Here is a 21,526-nt window from a genome sequence, read left to right on the forward strand (position 1 = left end):
ACAATACTAACATTTTGATTCGGTTTCGATTTGCCGACTAAAAATTTAATTTGGCTCCTAAATTTTTCAGTTCAGGAGCCAATGGCTACTAGGTTTTTTTTTTTTTGTCTGGAGCACTGCTATTGAGATCCTATGACTGATCTCATCCCGGAAAAGAGAAACTCTGGTGTGAAAGTAGCCTTAGTAAATACATGTATTCCCCCATGAAATAACAATTCTGGAGCATCTGTTTAAGAACTCTATTGTGCCATCCCTCTGTTGTTCCTCTTGGAAATATGAATATCTTGACAACTGGACATTATCATTGTCCTTATCAAATGTGTGTGTCCCTACACAGTCTGACATTGTCACCACCGATTAGATAGTGTCAGGTTGTGCAGAAAACACCCTACAACACCCAGTTGTCAATGTCCTACATTTCTAGGAGAATTAACAGAGGAACAGCACAGCATCTTAAGAAAAATATGCCCCAGAATTGTTATATTATGGAGAATAGGATTTTTTCCTAAAACAGTAATCTCAAAGGAGATGACCGGTTCTCTTTTTAAAAGGCTTGGCTTATCTCAGACATTGGTGGCATATCGCTAGACCTCATGGTGGAGCCACTGGTCAGACTCCCACTATCCTACACATGAGTTATAAATGTCCTTTATGGAGAAATGCACTTTTTTAAATGATATTTTGCTGCAGCGTTTAGTTGCACTAGATGCAGGTCAGTGCCTTGCTCCAGCCACCATGGTTGAATCCAGTCTTATATATATATATATATATATATATATATATATATATATATATATATATAATTATTTTTTTTTTGCGTTCTTTTAATCTCCAGGTCACTTTCACCACCTAAGCCCTCTGAAGTGGATACTGAGTATCAAAATCTGCCTTTCTCCAGCCTTAACGTCAATTCTACATGGCAGAAAACGTCTGCGTTTACCCGCACCATCTCACCAGGCTCCATCTCCCCACTACATAGTCAGGTAGGTGTCCGAAGTGCCTTGACTTTACATTTTCTGCAAAGCCGTGCCAGAATCCTAAGTTCTGCTATTTCCTTACTCCTCCATAAACATGCACGTTTGGCTGAACGTTCATGTGGAGAGCGCTAAGTCGCTGCCCAACACTGCAGCTTATCTCCCATGGGATCGATGGATTAGGCATGTTAGAATCCAACTTGTCTGATCCTTCTGCCACCAGAAAATAATCAGACGGCCCCCATACACAAGAGATGTGGGCTGATTTCACTGATCTTGGTGGGTTCAGCCAGCTATGATAAATTTTGGCTTGCGTTGAAGCCAGGTTGGTGATCATCTGATTGCTTGAAGTCCAGCTTCAGAAATCGCCAGTGGTCCGCCATTATAATTAGGAAAGCCTGCAGATGGCCATACATTTTCACTGCAGAGACCACATGGGGAATGTATTATCATATACCAGGCATTTGGATTACTGGCCAACCATATAATAGATGGCTGGGCCTGGTGTGATAAGCCACTCCAGTCTGGGAAGAAGGTCTTGGGCAGGAACCCCTCTCTGCAATGTCCATATGGATACTTACCTGGTCCCCGACAATAGTTTCTTTCCGGATCGCTCTATGGCTGTCTTTGCATCTCCCCTGCGTGCAGATAACATCCATCAACGGCGGGGTACAGATGGCCGCGGCGGTGACCTGCTCCCCTTACGGCCACTTCATTAAACCACCACGGAAGGTTAAATAAGAAAATATATACTGTATATATTTTCTGCGGTCTAAACCTGGGGTACGTCTTATAGTCAGGTGTATCTTAGGGAAGACACACGAGCGAGTACAGTGTGAGAAACTCTCTTCATGTGCCTCTGAAAGTTCCTGTTTTGATCTCTGCTCCTCTGACAGGATCACACAGTGTTATAATAATTTATAATGCTGTGTGACCCTGAAAGTCCTGGAATCTATTGTATTACAGTGACAGCATTATGTCAGTGTAATTCAATAGACTCTCTGACTCTCGGGGTCACACAGCATTATAAGTAGTGTTGAGCGAACTTGTGTTTTAAGTTCGGGGTCTAAAGTTCGGGTTATCGAAGAATCGCGTTATGGATTCCGCTACCACGGACCAAGTTATGGTCCGTAGTAGCGGAATCCATAACTCGATTCTTCGATAACCCGAACTTTAGACGCTGAACTTAAAACACAAGTTCGCTCAACACTACTTATAAGTCATTATATACCGCCGTGCTTTTCTGTCAGAAGAGCGGAGGTCAGAAGGGGACCTTACACTGACACTAAGCGAGTTTCTTGCATTGAACTCGCTTGTGTGTATCTTAATAGTCAAAAAAATACGGTAATCCCATTTTTCTAGTAAATAAATTTAGGTAGAAGTTTTATTTAAAATGGCGGAAATGTTTCTCTGTCTGTGTCTCAGGGTCAGCCGGTGGAGGAGGTGAAGGCTCAAGCACTGTGCTCCTGGACTGCAAAAAAGGACAACCACTTGAATTTTACCAAAAACGATACAATTATTGTACTGGAACAGCAAGAGAATTGGTGGTTTGGGGAAGTTCGAGGTCAAAAGGGATGGTTTCCAAAATCCTACGTCAAGATCATCCCCAATGAGGCTAAAACCCCCGAGTGAGTAGATTTCAAAAATTGTCCTGAAAAGCAGCATTTTAATTATCCCGCTCCAGATTCTGTAACCTGTAGTGAGCAATAATGGAGCTGTGTGATGCATATCTTACATACGTGTGTATATTACAGCGTTACAATGTGTGCTATTTGTTCCATTCAGATCTGAGCCTGTGTACGCAGCTGTCAAAAAGAAACCGACAACCCCTTCTTATACCGCTGACGGTGAGGAAACGCATTGAGCAGAGTTCCCTCCAGGGATCCCACACTCTTCCTTATCTGGGTTTGATTCTGCAGGATTAACACTTGGTGGTCATTTTGGTGCATTTTCCACAGGGCCATATACCGTAGGTAGTGCTTATATTGCTTTACATGTGCTCACGCATAAGGCTTGCTCTATGGACGTGCCATCTACATTAATCCCCATGGACACGCGCATTCATTTGTGTGGGCAAGTATTTGTATGGCAACATTTTTAGCCAATGCCACCTGCTATAGAAGTTAATGGAGTTTAACGGTAATGTGGGCAAATAGGACTGTTTCGAGGGCAAACCAAAACCAGTGCGGAGCTGAGCACATTTGGGACAGCATTGGGTTTTTGCTATATTGTCCCCCTTCGTTTTGTTAATATACATTTAGTAGAAGAGCAATCATTTGTGATAGATAGAAAGGAAACTTGACTTCAGGATCTGACTACAAAGGTTTGTTTGTGGTCTGTAACCATGGAATCTAATTGAAGCAATTTTGCAAATTGATTACATTAGGTGGAGTGGAGAAATACAGTGTATTGGTTGCAAAGATGGACATTTATTATTGTGATCTGTAACCTTTTGTTTTTTTCCTTTTTCCCAATGTAGAATATGTGGCCCTGTATCCCTATTCAAGTAGTGAACCAGGCGACCTCCTATTTAATGAAGGAGACCTTATCCAAGTGATACAGAAAGAAGGCGAGTGGTGGACTGGTACAACTGGTGACAGGACTGGAATATTCCCGTCCAACTATGTGCGCCCACGTGATCAAGAGGTAAATGCCGGGTTCACTTAAAGGGCTTATCACACTAACACTACCTATTCCCTATTCACATATTGTAAGTGTATGATCGCTGGGGGGATCGGTGTTGGGCAGCAAAGCACTGTGTGAGCCCTCTACCAGATCACTAAAGGGGTTGTGTCATCTCAAGCATTGGTGGCGTATTCCTGAGATATGCCGAGCGCGGCCGGCGCTCCATTCACTTCTACGGGGCTGACGGAAATAGCCGAGCCAGCGCTCTTATTTACGGCAGTCCTATAGAAATGAATGGACCCAGAGGTGGGTCACGCACATTTCATTGGGAGCATATTCTAGCTATATGCAGACCATGCTTGAGACAACACCACCCCTTTAAGGAAGTAGTCAGGGAAGTCTGGCACTGCTGACTCTGACGGCAGACTATAAAATGCAAAAGAGCACGTTTTTTTGATTCTGAAAAAGCCATATAGAGTGAGGGACTTTGTGTTTCATACAGCTGCTGGCAAGAAATGCGTTACAAAATCCTGCTAAAACCTATTTTTTTTTCTGTAAATGGACAGCCTGGCAGTTTTTTTTTTTTTTTTATTTAAATAAAATTTTTAGGTTTCTACAGTTCATAGGCTTTTTGCCAGCACCTCTTATAGTCCAAAAATACTATATATTGCAAACAGTTTTTTGTTCCATTTGGGTGGGCTTCATGGTTGTCAGAAAACTTGTATACTTATCCTCCCCCCTAAATAATAATCATCTTCTTGTTTTTTCAGGGTTTCGGCAGTGCTGGCAAGGCTGGAACTCTAACCAAAAAACCCGGTATGTGGCATTTGATTTTGCGTGGAATCTGTGTTCTGTTCCACATGGTGTCTTACTTGAACGCGCAGGCCTACTTGCTGATGATCTCCCTGTTACACTGCAGAAATTGCCCAGGTTACCACAGGATATACAGCAACAGGAACAGAGCAGCTCAGCCTGGCTCCAGGACAGCTCATCCTCATTCTAAAGAAGAATCCATCCGGCTGGTGGCAAGGAGAACTGCAGGTAATAGATATACACCAATCCGGGGCTATAGGTCGGAGGAAAAACCCTCATCCCATTCATTTTAACCCCTACCTGCTTTGACCTTAATGACATGATACTTTTTTTTTTATTTTATTTTTTGCCTCTATAGCAATTTTCTGCATTTTCTTCAACATATTTTTTCATCACTATAACAGAGTCTGTTTTTAAGGCAACTTTGCGTGTGTCCTAATGTTGGACTTCATACAAACAGACAGTCCTTCCTAGGTCCCTGGGACTCTCTGCACAAGGGTCCCCAGTCCCTGATCGGGACACTAAGAAGCCTGGTGAACCAGTCAATGGGGGATTCCTCAAGAGCCTTAAAAGCCTTTAATGACCATAAATGGAATGGAGGTTGTCTCCGATCCTGGCCATTAGAGCAGGCGTTAGGATAGTGTCAGCCATCCTGTAAGGGCCCCGGCGGCCGCCATCCTGTAAGGGCCGTAGTAAGTAGTCAGTATCTTCCTTAGTCAGTGTATTAGCAAGGGTAGCAATTTAAATTTTTATCTTACGTACTACTATTATAGTGATGTTCTGTTTTCAATACGTGGCTGTATGATCATCTTCTTCAGGCCAGAGGGAAGAAGCGGCAGAAGGGATGGTTCCCGGCTTCCCATGTCAAATTACTAGGACCAAGTAATGACAAGGCAGCTCCAGCGTTCATTCCAGGTAAGAAGATCCTTGAAATGAAAATGTTCTTTTATTCATAGGGAGAATATAAAAGATTACCATTTAATAATGTTATACAGGGATTTATACTTAAAGGGGATGTTCACATGATGGATTTTGAAAACACAGAAAAAATCAGCACGGAATTTGCATGTGGTTGTTTTTGTTTTTTGTGTTTTTACCACTTTTTTGTGCTTTTCATGCTTTTTTTTTTTTTTTTTTTTTAAGCCAATAGGTGTTCAATTCAGTACAAAGCTGCTTTTTCTGCTTGAGGTTTTTGGAGGGGATATGTGCAAAAAAAAGCTAAGAAAACGCATGGACTTTACAAGGAGCCGTTTTTTAATTCTTCCCATTGATTTCAATGAGAGATTCAGCGCAGATTCTGCCCCGGATAGGGCACACTTCTGCGTATTTCCATGTGCAGCTTCCCATTGAAATGAATGGAAAGCCGTTCTGAGATGTTTTTTGAAGTGGATTTTTAGGCAGAAACGTTCCAAAATCAGTGCCAAAAAAACTCTGAACTGGCCCAAATGAGTTTTTTTTCCTCAACTGGAATGAAAATGACTGGGGTCTGACTGCGGGGACCCCCACTGATCCTCAGTGACGTCCACATTCTCCCAGAGTGCAGGAATTTTGTTCTCAGGATTTGCAGGGGTCTCAGAGGTTGAACCCTAGCGATTGTCTACTGGCAGAAGTACTGGAAACCCTGCTGCCCCCACTGAACACAGGAATTGGGGTCCCTGAGCTGCGGTCGAGCATGTGAGCCCCCGTCCTCCTGATTGATGGGGGTTCTCCTTTCTAAAGCATCATGGCGCCGAATCTTACCCCGTTATTGGGCTCTCTGTGCTGACACCCTGTCTCTTTACCCTCCGCAGTGTGTCAGGTCATAGCCATGTATGACTACGTCGCCAAGAACGAGGACGAACTGAACTTCAGCAAAGGACAGCTCATCAATGTCCTCAACAAGGACGACGTAGACTGGTGGCAGGGGGAGATCAGCGGCGTCACAGGCCTATTTCCTGCTAATTACGTCAAGATGACGACAGAATGTGACCCCAGCCAGCAGTGTGAGTACTGACTCATCTGTATTTCTGGACGTTGCTTTTCTTTCAGGGTCCTGTTTGGCATGTGGGGTGGGGTGTAATTGTGCCAATTGGTGACCATTTCGAAGTAGGGTTAAACTGACCACCAGGGGATCCTTTGGTGGAGCCTCTCACAACTTGGCCAGTGAAATCTATCCGGCAGTGGAGCAGGTCCTAATTCATAATCTGACCGAGGTGTGTAGTAAAAACACCATCTACAACGCACTCACCATAACCACAGAGGTGGAGAATACCTAGTGCTATATATTGTGTTCTCAGTTTGTTGGTGCAGCACACACATTTTCTCTCTGCACTGTATTTCGGTACTCGGATGTATGCCATGCACAGCTGACCGAACCATATATTGTCCATTAGGTCTCCTGCTTTATGGGTTTTGCCTTCTTGATCTAAATTTTATTTTAGCTTTTTGAAGCAAATTCATTCATATCCAAAAAGTAGTTATATTCTTATCTGTAGCAGAAGTATGGCAGTATTATAGTAGTTATATTCATGTACATAGGAGGCAGTATTATAGTAGTTATATTCTTGTACATAGGGGGCAGTATTATAGTAGTTATATCCTTGTACATAGGAGGTAGTATTATAGTATTTATATGCTTGTACATAGGGGGCAGTATTATAGTAGTTATATTCCTGTACATAGGAGGCAGTATTATAGTAGTTATATTCCTCTATTCATGTACATAGGAGGCAGTATTATAGTAGTTATATTCCTCTATTCATGTACATAGGGGGCAGTATTATAGTATTTATATGCTTGTACATAGGGGGCAGTATTATAGTAGTTATATTCCTGTACATAGGGGGCAGTATTATAGTAGTTATATGCTTGTACATAGGGGGCAGTATTATAGTAGTTATATTCCTGTACATAGGAGGTAGTATTATAGTAGTTATATTCCTGTACATAGGAGGCAGTATTATAGTAGTTATATTCCTCTATTCATGTACATAGGAGGCAGTATTATAGTAGTTATATTCTTGTACATAGGGGGCAGTATTATAGTATTTATATGCTTGTACATAGGGGGCAGTATTATAGTAGTTATATTCCTGTACATAGGAGGCAGTATTATAGTAGTTATATTCCTGTACATAGGAGGCAGTATTATAGTAGTTATATTCCTGTACATAGGAGGCAGTATTATAGTAGTTATATTCTTGTACATAGGAAGCAGTATTATAGTAGTTATATTCTTGTACATAGGAGGCAGTATTATAGTAGTTATATTCTTGTACATAGGAAGCAGTATTATAGTAGTTATATTCTTGTACATAGGAGCAGTATTATAGTAGTTATATTCTTGTACATAGGAACAGTATTATAGTAGTTATATTCTTGTACATAGGAGCAGTATTATAGTAGTTATATTCTTGTACATGGGAGGCAGTATTATAGTAGTTATATTCTTGTACATAGGAGCAGTATTATAGTAGTTATATTCTGTACATAGGAGCAGTATTATAGTAGTTATATTCTTGTACATAGGAGGTAGTATTATAGTAGTTATATTCTTGTACATAGGAGGCAGTATTATAGTAGTTACATTCTTGTACATAGGAGCAGTATTATAGTAGTTATATTCCTGTACATAGGAGGCAGTATTATAGTAGTTATATTCTTGTACATAGGAGGCAGTATTATAGTAGTTATATTCTTGCACATAGGAGGCAGTATTATAGTAGTTATATTCTTGTACATAGGAAGCAGTATTATAGTAGTTATATTCTTGTACATAGGAGCAGTATTATAGTAGTTATATTCTTGTACATAGGAGCAGTATTATAGTAGTTATATTCTTGCACATAGGAGGCAGTATTATAGTAGTTATATTCTTGCACATAGGAGGCAGTATTATAGTAGTTATATTCTTGCACATAGGGCAGTATTATAGTAGTTATATTCTTGTACATAGGAGCAGTATTATAGTAGTTATATTCTTGTACATAGGGCAGTATTATAGTAGTTATATTCTTGTACATAGGAGCAGTATTATAGTAGTTATATTCTTGTACATAGGGGGCAGTATTATAGTAGTTATATTCTTGTACATAGGGGGCAGTATTATAGTATTTATATGCTTGTACATAGGAGGCAGTATTATAGTAGTTATATGCTTGTACATAGGAGGCAGTATTATAGTAGTTATATTCTTGTACATAGGAGGCAGTATTATAGTAGTTATGTATATTCTTGTACATAGGAGGCAGTATTATAGTAGTTATGTATATTCTTGTACATAGGAGGCAGTATTATAGTAGTTATGTATATTCTTGTACATAGGAGGCAGTATTATAGTAGTTATGTATATTCTTGTACATAGCGGAATCAAAAGAATTCATCCTTAGACCCTTTTTGTCCTGCTTGACGTTGGTCTACGTCTTCTTTGCCAGACAGAATTAAGCTATGCTAATCTATCCGGGAAAAAAGACTGAAACAAATGGCTCAGATCAAGCTAAGAGTCTAAAGATGAATCCCTTGGACTTTGTTTGCCTCATTGAAGTGAATGTTTCCATCCCTCTCTACATTTGGATATATTTTTCTGGATATTCAAACATGCCCATCAGAAAGCCTGGCTGAGTGCTAAGGGGTGCATTCAGTGTAAACCTAGCCTAAGGCTGGGTTCAGACCTGAGCGTATTTGATATGCGCGTTTAACGTGCGTTTGTGTCGCGCGTTTTTGTCGCACGTTTTTGTCCATAGTCAACGAGCGTATTACGCGCGTTTGTGTGAATAACAGCAGTGTCCTATGGCTGCAAACGCGCGACAAAACGCCCCAAAGAAGCTCAAGAACTTGTTTGAGCGTAGGGCATTTTTCAGCGCGTTCAAACGCGCTGTAAAACGCTCAAGTGAGAACCAGGGCCATAGGGAAGCATTGGTTTTCATGTGTTGAGCGTTTTACAACGCGTTTGAACGCGCTGTAAAACGCTCAAGTGTGAACCCAGCCTTAGACTGTTGTGTGCCTTACTGCAGACGTCATATACATCATTGTAAATCGTTTTGCTCCCCCTAGTGGTGGCTGTAGGCAGCTAGAATATTATTTTTAACTTAAAAAAAAAAAAAAAAAAAATTTTTTTTTTATAACTTGTGGTTTCACTGTCGGTATGTTCTCTGCTTTATTTCCAGGACACAGCCTTGACTACCAGTATGAAAGCACCACAGAGACCCACTATCCAAGTGTATGACTATAGCTTGGAGAGCGCCTCGGTCATTGCCATCCAATCCACTCGAAAAAAAAAACGTAGTCCTCTGACGAGATCAAGCCGAAAGTCACGTTACCATGTTGCCTTTGGGTTTCATTTTATGTGTGGAAGGATAGTGGGTCTTTGTGGGTCTTCCATAGCTTGCCGCTTGGCTTGGTGTGGTTTGCTAGCTTCGCCTATTAGCCAGTGTCTATTTGGGAGCAATGAATTGTCAGGACCTCGTGCCTCTGAATGTCGCATTACTTGCCGCACCTCCCTGCAGCTTCAATTTATGGGGTCTGGCCTCACAAAGACCCACTAAACCCCTCCTGATGTCATTTTGTCATAAATTATTCCTGCCTACGATATCACATTTGACTAGTTACACGAGGACCACCTTTTGTCAAGATATGCTGGGACTTGTAGTCCCCCCTTGGTTCCATTGCAGCCTCATATATTGGTTCCCACCGCTCTTTCCTATAAAGGAACCATGTTTAATGGCTCAATGTGACTATGTTACCAGTGCAATAGCTTTCTATGTCGGTGATGGGGAGCACAGTATATATATTCTTCTGCAAAACACAACTCTCAGCATGAACAGGCATGCTGGGAGTTGTAGTTTTGCTACAGATAGTTAGTTACAGGTTGGGGACCTTTATTCTATAGCTTCTTCACCTACAATTGCAAAAAATGACAGAATTTTTGCATTTTCTGCATTGTATCTCATTACTAGGAAGCTGAGGAGCAGTCAGTATGGCCACCCGGTTATGCAAGATTATGGCATTGACTTGTATCACTGTGCGGGTATTGATTTTAGGAAGACTGGAAAGCTGGGAGAGAACCCTGGGGGTGCTGTAATATTGGTCCTCTTAGTTGTCACCCAGCTTTTCCAGAAACATATATGTAATTTACTATAGAAATATAAACCGGTTCAACTTTCACCGGTGACTCTGCAATATTAGGCGGAAGCGCTCTTAATGGGGTTGTCTCACTTCAGTAAATGGCATTTATCATGTAGAGAAAGTTACTACAAGGCACTTACTAATGTATTGTGATTGTCCATATTGCTTCCTTTGCTGGCTGGATTCATTTTTCCATCACATTATACACTGCTGGTTTCCATGGTTATGACCACCCTGCAATCCATCAGGAGTGGTCGTACTTGCACACTATAGGAGAAAGCACCAGGCTATGTGAGCTCCCACCGTCTTGGTCACCAGAGAGGCCGGAATTTTTTTCCTATAGTGTGCAAGCTTGGTCGTATCTATGGAATTGAGCCGTGTAGAATGTGATGGAAAAGGGAAGCAATATGGACAATCGCCATACATTAGTAAGTGCCTGATACTTCAGTCTACATAATAAGTGCCATTTGTTGGAGTCAGCAAACCCCTTTAAGACGGACGTTTCTACTGATGTTTATATAGCTATGTAGTCAGAATGTTCAAGTGTTAAATGCTCCGCTCGGATGACATTGTATTTTTTGTGCCATTTTTGTCTTTTTTTTTCTCTGTTACCATATGATTGATAAAGAAAGGTACGATATTACCAAAAAAAGTGTTTGTTACCCCAAAAAAAGTATTGCACTCATTTCTAGGCACTGCTGTCTCATGGGTGACATACAGCACAGGTTATCATCACATGTAGCAGAGCTGCTTTTATGCTGCCTTATCTTGTGGAAAAACACAAGTAAAAGCATTGTCCAGAGGAATAAAGGGTTTGTTCTCTCAGGAAACAGCGCCACTCTAGTCCATGGGAAGGGTCTGGAATTGCAGCTCTGAATCCGTACTGCAATACCAGTCGCAGCCATGGACTAGAGTGGCGCTGTTTCTGGAGATACTTTTTTTTTATGTAATCCTGGACAAGGTTCTACTGTGTGGTACCAACTGACAGTCAGCTCTGCTGTATCTGGATAATAGTACAGGTTTTGGGATGCAGTGTTTCTTTGATGCTACCTATTGAACTGGGATCCTGGTGGGCACACGTTTAAATGATGGTTATGTTTTACGTTATTTATTGCTATTGTATATCCGCTTCTGGGTTCACTACTTTACCCCTAAAGAGGACCTGTCACCTCTCCTGCCCTCCTGTCTGGCACATCTACTCTTTGGTCCCTTTCACACGGGCCAGTTTTCCGCGCGGATGCGATGCGATGTGTGAGGTGAACGCATTGCACCCGCACTGAATCCGGACCTATTCACTTCTATGGGGCTGTTCACATGAGCGGTGATTTTCACGCATCACTTGTGCGTTGCGTGAAAATCGCAGCAAGCTCTATTTTGTGCGTTTTTCACGCAACGCAGGCCCCATAGAAGTGAATGGGGCTGCGTGAAAATCGCAAGCTAGTGCGGATGCAGTGCGATTTTCACGCACGGTTGCTAGGTGACGATCGGGATGGAGACCCGATCATTATTATTTTCCCTTATAACATGGTTATAAGGGAAAATAATAGCATTCTGAATACAGAATGCATAGTACAATAGGACTGTAGGGGTTAAAAAAATAAAAATAAACTCGCCTAAGGCTACTTTCACACTAGCGTTCGGGTGTCCGCTCGTGAGCTCCGTTTGAAGGGGCTCACGAGCGGCCCCGAACGCATCCGTCTGGCCCCAATGCATTCTCAGTGGAGGCGGATCCACTGAGAATGCATCCGCCTGCCAGCGCTCAGCCTCCGCTCCGCTCAGTGAGCGGACACCTGAACGCTGCTTGCAGCGTTCGGGTGTCCGCCTGGCCGTGCGGAGGCGAGCGGATCCGTCCAGACTTATAATGGAAGTCAATGGGGACGGATCCGCGTGAAGATGACACCATATGGCTCAATCTTCAAGCGGATCCGTTCCCCATTGACTTTCAATGTAAAGTCTGAACGGATCCGCTCAGGCTACTTTCAGACTTAGAAAATTTTCAAAGTAATAATGCAGACGGATCCGTTCTGAACGGATGCAAACGTCTGCATTATAGGAGCGGATCCGTCTGATGAAACATCAGACGGATCCGCTCTGAACGCTCGTGTGAAAGTAGCCTAAGTCCACTTGATCGCGCAGCCCGACTTCTCTTCTGTCTCCTTCTTTGCCGATTGTAGGAAAAGGACCTGTGGTGACGTCACTCCAGTCATCACATGGTCCATCACATGATCTTTTACCATGGTGATGGATCATGTGATGACCGGAGTGACGTCACCACAGGTCCTGTTCCTGCAATCTGCAAAGAAGGAGACAGAAGAGAAGTCGGGCTGCGCGATCAAGTGGACTTAGGTGAGTTTATTTTTATTTTTTTAACCCCTCCAGCCCTATTGTACTATGCATTCTGTATTCAGAATGCTATTATTTTCCCTTATAACCATGTTTATAAGAGAAAATAATACAATCTACAGAACACCGATCCCAAGCCTGAACTTTTGTGAAGAAGTTCGGGTTTGGGTACCAAACGTGCACGATTTTTCTCATGTGAGTGCAAAACGCATTACAATGTTTTGCACTCGCGCGGAAAAATCGTGCATGTTCCCGCAACGCACCCGGGCCTTTTCCCACAACGCCCGTGTGAAAGAGGCCTTAGAACTCTGCATTGTGCTGTTCCTCTGCTATCCCTCCTTGAAATTTATGGGTAAATGAACAACCGGGTGTGACCATTACCATTGCCGAAGGAGTGTTACCCTGAACAGTGTTAGCGCTGATTAGACATTGAACCATTAGAAATAACGGGTACACTGCAGAATTCTAAGAGAAGATGCTTCGGAATTGTTACTTTATGAAAAATGTACCTGTATCTAAGACAGATATGTCGGGAAGGGGGGGTGACAGGCCCTCCTTAAAGGATTGTCTTGAATCGGGTGTGCACAGAGACAAAACCTAAAGAGTTTCTCCACTTAAATAATTTTTCGGAAAAATCTGATTACTAGTGCAAGCTGGGACGGAGAACCTACCCTTCCATTGCTTTTTATTTAGTGTTACATCTGACAGACTAGTTGCTAGGGATACACTGCATAACAACCACCGTTTTGACAGGACAGCACATCCATAGCAACCAGTCTGCCCTTGATTGCTCTGGTTTTTAGTCCAGAGTAGGTTTACCACCTTCCTGACCAGTAGTCACCGCAGTGCCCCCACCTCTGCTGTAGTACAAATTATGCCCCCCCCCCCCCCCCCACTTCTCTAGTAGCGCCTCCCAACTCTTTTCCAAGTATTTAAATCTGGCTCCCTCCCTAGTAGTCATGGCCGACCCCATTGCCCCCTAGTAGTCACAACCTCCCAAGCCAGCTTCTAGGAGTCACAGCAAATACCTCATGTCCAGGCAGTGCGCCTTCTGCTGGATGGAAGCTATACACGAGCAGCCTGTTGCATGAAGTTTCCTGTAGTCTCTGCTAGCGAAGGGGAAATGTTTAGTGGGTCTTGTTTTGGGGTCTTATTTTTTTTTTTCTCCGCCCTTTATAAGGGGAAAGAACATAGAATACAGAGGTGTGACCAGTATAAAAGCTGCTATTATTGTTACCCATTTCGCATTGATACAGAGGCGGACGCCTCGTTCCGTACATGTAGGACCATACAGCGATATGCCGTCCATATCTACGATGAACGGCAATTTCATGAACCAGTGATTAAATTCCAGGACGTTTTCCGTCGGAGCCGCCGCGACCCTAGGATACGTAATTTAGTGCGCAGATAGTGAGCGGTAACTCTGCAAGTACTTTTAGCTTTCAGTGAATGAATGTAGTAGTGTGACTTATACACTAGTCACCTCCAGAGCTGAACTCCGCATTCTGCTGCCTGCTTCTTGGCGTTTATTATTAGTGTCTATCTGCTATAAGCGTTCACATCACGTTTTTCCCATCCGTTTAACGTATACAAAAAACATATGTGTTAACAGATTCCTCAGACTGATGTCATACAGGGGCATCTATTCACCATAGAGTTCCATTGTAAAAAAAAGTATAATTTTTCTTTTTATATATATATTTTTTTTTTTTACAGGACTGCAGCGTGCTGCGTTTTTGTATCTTTTTTTTTTTTTTTTTTTTTAGATCGACCGTATGAATGAGTCCGGGTGCTGACCGATTCCTTTCAATGGGGCCACAAAAGATGCGGACAGCACACGGTTGTTCCGTTCTGCAGCCCTGCAAAAAATATAGAGCACGTTCTATTCTGGACAAGAATAGACAATTGTATAATGGGCTGCCCGTTACGCAATTTGCGGAGCGCACACGGGTGGCTTGTGGACCGCAAAACACGACACGATTGTGTGAATGCACCGTAATGCCACCTACAGACCTCAGTCTTGGATATGACACCTGTAGGTTTGGGCCCAAATCCTGGGATCCCCACAGATTCCTAGACCAGGCCTCCTGTGCCTTCCATCAGCAGTGAGGAGCAATTGCAGAACATGAATGGCCACTGTGAACAGCTGGAGTGTCCCTTTAAAGAGGACCTGTCGCCTTTTCTAACATGCATACCCCATGGATCGTCTTTCCATATACTACATGTTGTGCAATTCCTCTGTTACTCCTACTAGAAGTTTATGAATTACTTTCCTATAGTAAAGGTACAGATGGATGTTACCAAATGTGATTGGGCCCCTGCACAGTCTGACACTGTCCATCTGGGCCTTTATTGCCGACTGCTGGAAATTCTTTCCTAAACTTCTAGTAGGAGTAATAGAAGGAACATCATATGAAAAGTCATTACTAAAACGGGCTTGTTGGGAGAGGTGACAGGTCCTTTTTATAAGTTTTGTCAACCGCAATTTTCAGCTCTGTCTCAAATGATTTCGTGGGTTGAGCTCTGGACAGTAGTAGTTTCTATGTAGCTTCTTGTACATGAGGCGCAGTTTTCATGCAGACAGCAGCAATTTTTTTAATACTTAAATACTTAATACTTCTGCACTCATTAAATTGATGAAATAGTAGAATATTCGGTGCATACATGAAAAGGACCTGTCACCTCTCCTGACGTGTCTGTCTTAGTAACTACTTGCATTCCCCATGTAATAGATATTCTGGGACATCTTTACGTATAACTCTTGTGTTGTGCTGCTCCTCTATTATTCCTCCCGGAAATGTAGAAATAAATTGGCAACTGGGTAATTACCATTCCCCTTGTCAGAAGGTTTTCATGAATAGTGAGCAGAATGGACAGTGAGTGCGTGGGACACACCCATTATTAATGACAACCATTTGGCAATTTATTCATACATTTATAGTAGGAATAACAGATGAATGGCACATGCCAGTGTAATAGGAATAGAGGCTTCAGAAATGTTGTTTTTATTTTTTACAGAGAATTAAGGTATCCAGAGAGGTGACAGGTTGTCTTTGAGCTACTGGTAAAGTTCTAGGTTTGTAGAAGTCCAGCAAATTGTGAGTCTTAGGCCTCTTGCACACGACCGTATGTATTTTGCGGTCCACAAAAAACGGATCCGCAAAAAATATGGATGACATCCGTGTGCATTCCATATTTTGCGGAACGGAACAGCTGGCCCCTAATAGAACAGTCCTATCCTCGTCCGTAATGCGGACAATAATAGGACATAACGGAAATACGGACATACGGAAACGGAAAACACATGGAGTAACTTCCGTTTTTTTTTGTTGTGGCCCCATTGAAATTAATGGTTCCGCATACAGTCCACAAAACAACTGAATGGACACGGAAAGAAAATACGTTTGTGTGCATGAGCCCTTAAAGGGGTTCTCCATCTTAGGCCACTCCCTGCTCACAAAGGTCTTGTAAGGGTGAGTCCTCCCCATATCTAGAAGTTCTCATTCTGACACGTGGACAAAGGGAGGCGAAGTTCATGAGGGCAATTATTCTGTGCACTTATGTTTATTTACCTGTTATTTACCTTCAAATCAGAGTATTTATAGAGTATATTAATTTATTCATTTGTTGGGTTTGAACTTGGGTACGTTTTACTCATTTACTGGTTTGTGTTTTGTTTTTGTTTTTTTAACTTTTAGGAAAGCTTAAAAACCTAATCTACTTATTTCTCTTCTGTGAATTGACTGTAAATTAAAAAAAATGATGAATGTATTTTCTGCGAGTATAATTTTCTAAAAATGGTTATTTTATTCCACACTGACGCAAGGTGTAGCACAGTTCGGCTTTCCAGTAAAGTGGAGGTGAATTTGTCATGTGGCACCAAGTGTCTTTTTTTCCCACAGAATTCTGATATTTTCAAGAGGACTTGTCGGTGCTGGTGACATGCCTGTGTGTAAACACTTGTGTCGTTTTTGAAATTCTACAAATCAGAAGCATCTGTTCTTACCACTGCGCTGTGCCGTCCCTCTGTAATTCCTCCTGGAAATGTATGGATAACTGGCCTTACATTTCTCTTTGCCTCTGCCCACTGACCCCGTCCATTGCTGACTATTTCACACACACTTGATAAGGGGAATGTTAACATCCCGCTCTTAATTTATTCATATAGTTCCAGGAAGAATAACTGAGGAACGGCACAATGCAAATATTTAAGAAAATGCTTCAGAATATTTGATGGTTGATGCAAGTATTTGCTGAAACGGACACGTCAGGAGAGGTGACCGCTCCTCTTTAACTGTACGATGACAGATTATGGCCTCTTTCACACGGGCGTCACGGATTATTTGGGCCGGATAAGATGTGGGTGCGTCGTGGCATAATGCGCGATTTTTCCGCGCGAGTGCAAAACATTTTAATGCGTTTTGCACGCACGTGAAAAAAATCGGCATGTTTGGTACCCAAACAGGTGTTGTGTAGATTTTATTATTTTTCCTTATAACATGGTTATAAGAGAAAATAATAGCATTCTGAATTCAGAATGCTAAGTAAAATAGTGATGGAGGGGTTAAAATAAATAAATAATAATTTAACTCACCTCATCCACTTGTTCGCGCAGCCGGCATCTCTTCTTTCTCCTTCTGGTGATGGATCATGTGACAGACCATGTAATGAGCGCAGTGACGTCACCACAGGTCATTTTCCTCCTGATCATCAAAGAAGAGACGCCGGCTGCGCGAACAAGTGGATGAGGTGAGTTAAATTATTTTAGATTTTTTTTTTTTTTTAACCCCTCCATCACTATTTTACTAAGCATTCTGTATTAAGAATGCTATTATTTTCCCTTATAACCAAATAATAATGATCGGGTCCCCAACCCTAGCAACCGTGCGTGAAAATCGCACCGCATCCGCACTTGCTTGTGGATGCTTGCGATTTTCACGCGGCCCCATTCACTTCTATGGGGCCTATGTTGCGTGAAAAACGTACAAAATAGAGCATGCTGCGATTTTCACGCAACGCACAAGTGATGCGTGAAAATCACCGCTCATGTGCACAGCCTCATAGAAATGAATGGGTCCGGATTCAGTGCGGGTGCAATGCGTTCAACTCGCGCATTGCACCCGCGCGGAAATCTTGCCTGTGTGAAAGAGGCCTAACAAATTCAGCCCTTTCGGTTTTTGGATAATTTCGTAACCGGGCTGTTGATTTCTTTTTTTTTTTTAAGAAATTAATTTTTAATTGAAAATGCAGCAATTATATTATTTATCACGAGAGATTATTAAAGAGTATAAAAAAGTGTTAAAAGCTTATATCCAGTCTATATGGACTGGAATCCATTCCTATATTGTCTATAGGTGTTAAAGGGGTTTTCCGGGACTTCTATATGCATGACCTTTTCTCAGGATCGGTCATCAATATCTGATCGATGAGGGTCCAATATCCGGCACCCCCCACAAACATTTGATTTGTGGGGGTGCCGGGTATTGGACCCTCATCTGTTAAAGGGGATGTCCAGCCATTCATATTGATGACCTAACTTCAGGATAGGTCATCAATATCAGATCGGTCGGGGTCCGACACCCGGCACCCCCTCCAATCAGCTGTTTGGCGAGGAGGTGGTGCTCCATACGAGTCCCATCTCAGAGTCATTACACTGCGCTACCGCTCCACAGGAGACGAGACGTAGAGTAATGAAGAAAAAGCGCATGGAGCGCTGCCTCCTCGTCTCACAGCTGATTGGGTCGGACCCCTAAAGATCAGCTATTGATGACCTATCCTGACCATAGGTCATCAATGGGGATGAGCAAATTGACTTCAGATAAAACATCCAAAGTCGATTCGTATAAAACGTTATTCTAATACGGTACAGAGCAGGAGCTCCGTACAGTATTAGAATGAATTGGCTCCGATGAGCCGATTTCGGGAAATGTTTTTTTACAGTACAAATTAATTTATGAAGTTATTGCTTCGCGAAGCAATAACTTCGGCTCATCACAGCCAATACATTCTAATAATGTACGGAGCTCCTGCTCCGTACAGTATTAGAACGAAGTTTTATGCGAATCGACTTCGGATGTTTCATCCGAAGTAGATTCGCTCATCCCGAGTCATCAATATGAACAGCTGAAACAACCCTTTTCACCACGCACAGCGCCTTACATTGTATAGTGGCTGTGCATGGTACTGCAGCCCAGGCCAATTCACTTGAATAGAACTGAGCTGCGCCCCAGGCCATATGACCTATGAATGTGATGTCGCTGGCGTAGAAAGGAGCATAAGCGCTCACTAGAGTGCCACAGCGTCTTCTGATAGCTGATCGACAAGGGTGACAGGAGTTGGACCCCCACCACTTCAATATTTCTGTCCTATCCTGCAGATAGGTAATCAATATATGAATCCTAGAAAACCCCTTTAACTTTTTTTTTTCATAACTCAGTAGTAAATGTAAGTACAGGAAACTTTACCTCTCCTTACACTCTCTGTAAATGTATAGAAACCTCTTCTTCAAGCTCTAAACTCTTTCAAAACACAATAGGAAAAAGGGGGGATGCAGCTGCAGTCTATCTGTCTCAGCCTATGTGTATGACTACATGCTGTGAGAGGGGAGAGGGGGTGATCATCTATACAGTCTCTGTTCCTGGGTCTTTCAGACCGGGTGAGACACCCCTAACTGGTCAGACATAACATTTATGGCTGCAGTATTTCTTATAGACGTCTGCCTACGGGATTGGGGTTCATTTTATATATTTGTCATTTCACTACTGAGTTTCTAATAACGCGATTTTCTATTTTTTTTTTCCAAAGAAGTTTTAAGCTGTCCCACCAATCCTATGGGTAGTTGACAAATGTCTGCACGCTGGGGGCTCCACCGCCAGGAACCTCACTGATCACTAAAATGGGGCTCCTAAGCCCCCCCGTTCCTCTTCACTGCAATGAGCAGTTTATATGATGCTGTGGTCGCGCATGCGTCCTGCTGCTCCCTTCAATATCACCTCAGTCATTGAATGTAATGGCACCGTGCAGTGTGCACACACTGCCACCTATTCAGACTCCTTTGAAGGAACTGGTGGCTCATGAGACCTGTCCTTATGGCCACGGCGGTCCCAGCAACAGCAGCCATTAGAAGATGCATTTATCAGCATATTTGATGCAAAGGAGCTGGAAAGATTCCTAGCAGCACATTTTTCTGCATTGTTTTGCTGCCTGAAGTCTGTCCTGATCTATTCTTAAAGGGGTACCGCACTTTTACTGTCCCCATACAATCTGACTTTGCGGCACAGCAAAGTGAATGTACTTGGCAACTGCACTAATTAGGTCAGTGAACCAGTAGATGCTAATATCGCCTAGAACAAAAGAATGGGGCATGTTGAAATTCATCATCTCCCCCCCACCCTATTTTTCACCAATATTTGCTGTTTGGGGAGCGTCAGGGCAACACCATACACATTAGATGGTCGACCAGTACCGATGTGTGGCTAGCTGTAGTCAACAAGCACAAACTGGATGCTTACTGTACACTAAAGGAGAAAAGCAGTTATCCCGTTCTGCCGTAGTAATCAGATTTTTCAAAAAATTTGAATCTTATGTAGAGGCTTTGAGGGAATTTCACCAAATCTTTCGGACTGTCTTATTAAAAGATTTACAGGAACGTTGTTATGTAACTATACTAGTCTATTCCCAGTGCTTCTTCATCATTACCATCCAAAATGTATCACGTTTTCTCCATAGATGTATGATGTGAAGCTCCAAAGGCAAACCATTCCATGCCCGTACCCGTTATATTCATTGTTGTTCCCTCCGCTCTCCACCCGCCTTTGCTGTACAGTTGTTATATAAATGGGAAGTCTGTTGACTATAATTTTGTGATTGTATCCCATTAGCGCCAATATCGCCGCAAGCTGGGCTCGTGGTGTCCTTCACTTAGTGACGCTTCCGTGGCCTTAAATTGTGAATTTTTAATTTTTTTTCATTTGGTTATCAAAACTTACTGTATGTGATAATTGTGCACTTGCAGCTTGTTCTCGGCATGTGTGAAATTGCGTTCTTGTGTATGGGGGGAGGTAAATGTAACTATGCAAACGTGTAAGTTTATTAAAAGATCGCTTCATTGGGACTTGCGTGTCTCGTCTTTTTGTTACATGAGCTCAGTTGTTCATTGATTCTTCCGTATTTCTGGGTCATATATCGGCCACTAGCCAAATAGCTAAGACGCAACAAAAATCATGCTGTAATCTTGCTTAGGCCTCTTTCACACGGCCGTTTTTTTTTCCCGTTTACTGGCCGTTTTTTGCGGTCCGTATACGGTCCGTATACGGAACCATTGATTTCAATGGGTCCGCAAAAAAAACGGAATGTACTCCGTATGCATTCCGTTTCCGTTTTTCCGTTCTGTTTTAACATAGAACATGTCCTATATTTGGCCGCAAATCACGTTCCGTGGCTCCATTAAAGTCTATGGGTCCGCAAAAAACGGAATGCATACGGAAGTGCATCCGTATGTCTTCCGTATCCGTTCCGTTTTTTGCGGATCCATCTATTGAAAATGTTATGCCCAGCCCAATTTTTTCTATGAAATTACTGTATACTGTATTTGCCATACGGAAAAACGGAACGGAAAAACGGAACGGAAACGGAAACACAACGGAAACGGAACAACGGATCCGTTTAAA

At 42.4% G+C, this 21,526-nt stretch overlaps 1 protein-coding gene and 1 long non-coding RNA gene across 6 annotated transcripts in view; both read left to right on the forward strand.

The window, feature by feature from the left end:
* The window catches only part of ITSN2 (intersectin 2), a 165,235-nt gene that overhangs the window by 108,675 nt on the left and 35,034 nt on the right, over nt 1–21,526 (forward strand). For 4 of the 5 annotated variants that reach the window (XM_040427429.1, XM_040427431.1, XM_040427430.1 and 1 more), the window contains 8 exons: nt 836–983; nt 2,400–2,602; nt 2,760–2,821; nt 3,454–3,620; nt 4,370–4,415; nt 4,519–4,640; nt 5,231–5,327; nt 6,203–6,394. In XM_040427429.1, coding sequence (XP_040283363.1) covers nt 836–983; nt 2,400–2,602; nt 2,760–2,821; nt 3,454–3,620; nt 4,370–4,415; nt 4,519–4,640; nt 5,231–5,327; nt 6,203–6,394 — 1,037 coding nt within the window. Of the gene's footprint in view, nt 1–835; nt 984–2,399; nt 2,603–2,759; nt 2,822–3,453; nt 3,621–4,369; nt 4,416–4,518; nt 4,641–5,230; nt 5,328–6,202; nt 6,395–9,556; nt 10,287–21,526 lie in introns of those variants that run through there. The other variant, XM_040427433.1, reaches the window with a different exon arrangement.
* LOC120997379 lies at nt 10,874–14,531 on the forward strand. The gene is made up of 2 exons (XR_005778160.1): nt 10,874–11,719; nt 13,162–14,531. It is a non-coding gene; the product is annotated as an uncharacterized LOC120997379 (long non-coding RNA).

Source organism: Bufo bufo, chromosome 4 (genome assembly GCF_905171765.1).
Source record: "Bufo bufo chromosome 4, aBufBuf1.1, whole genome shotgun sequence".
NCBI lineage: Eukaryota > Metazoa > Chordata > Amphibia > Anura > Bufonidae > Bufo > Bufo bufo.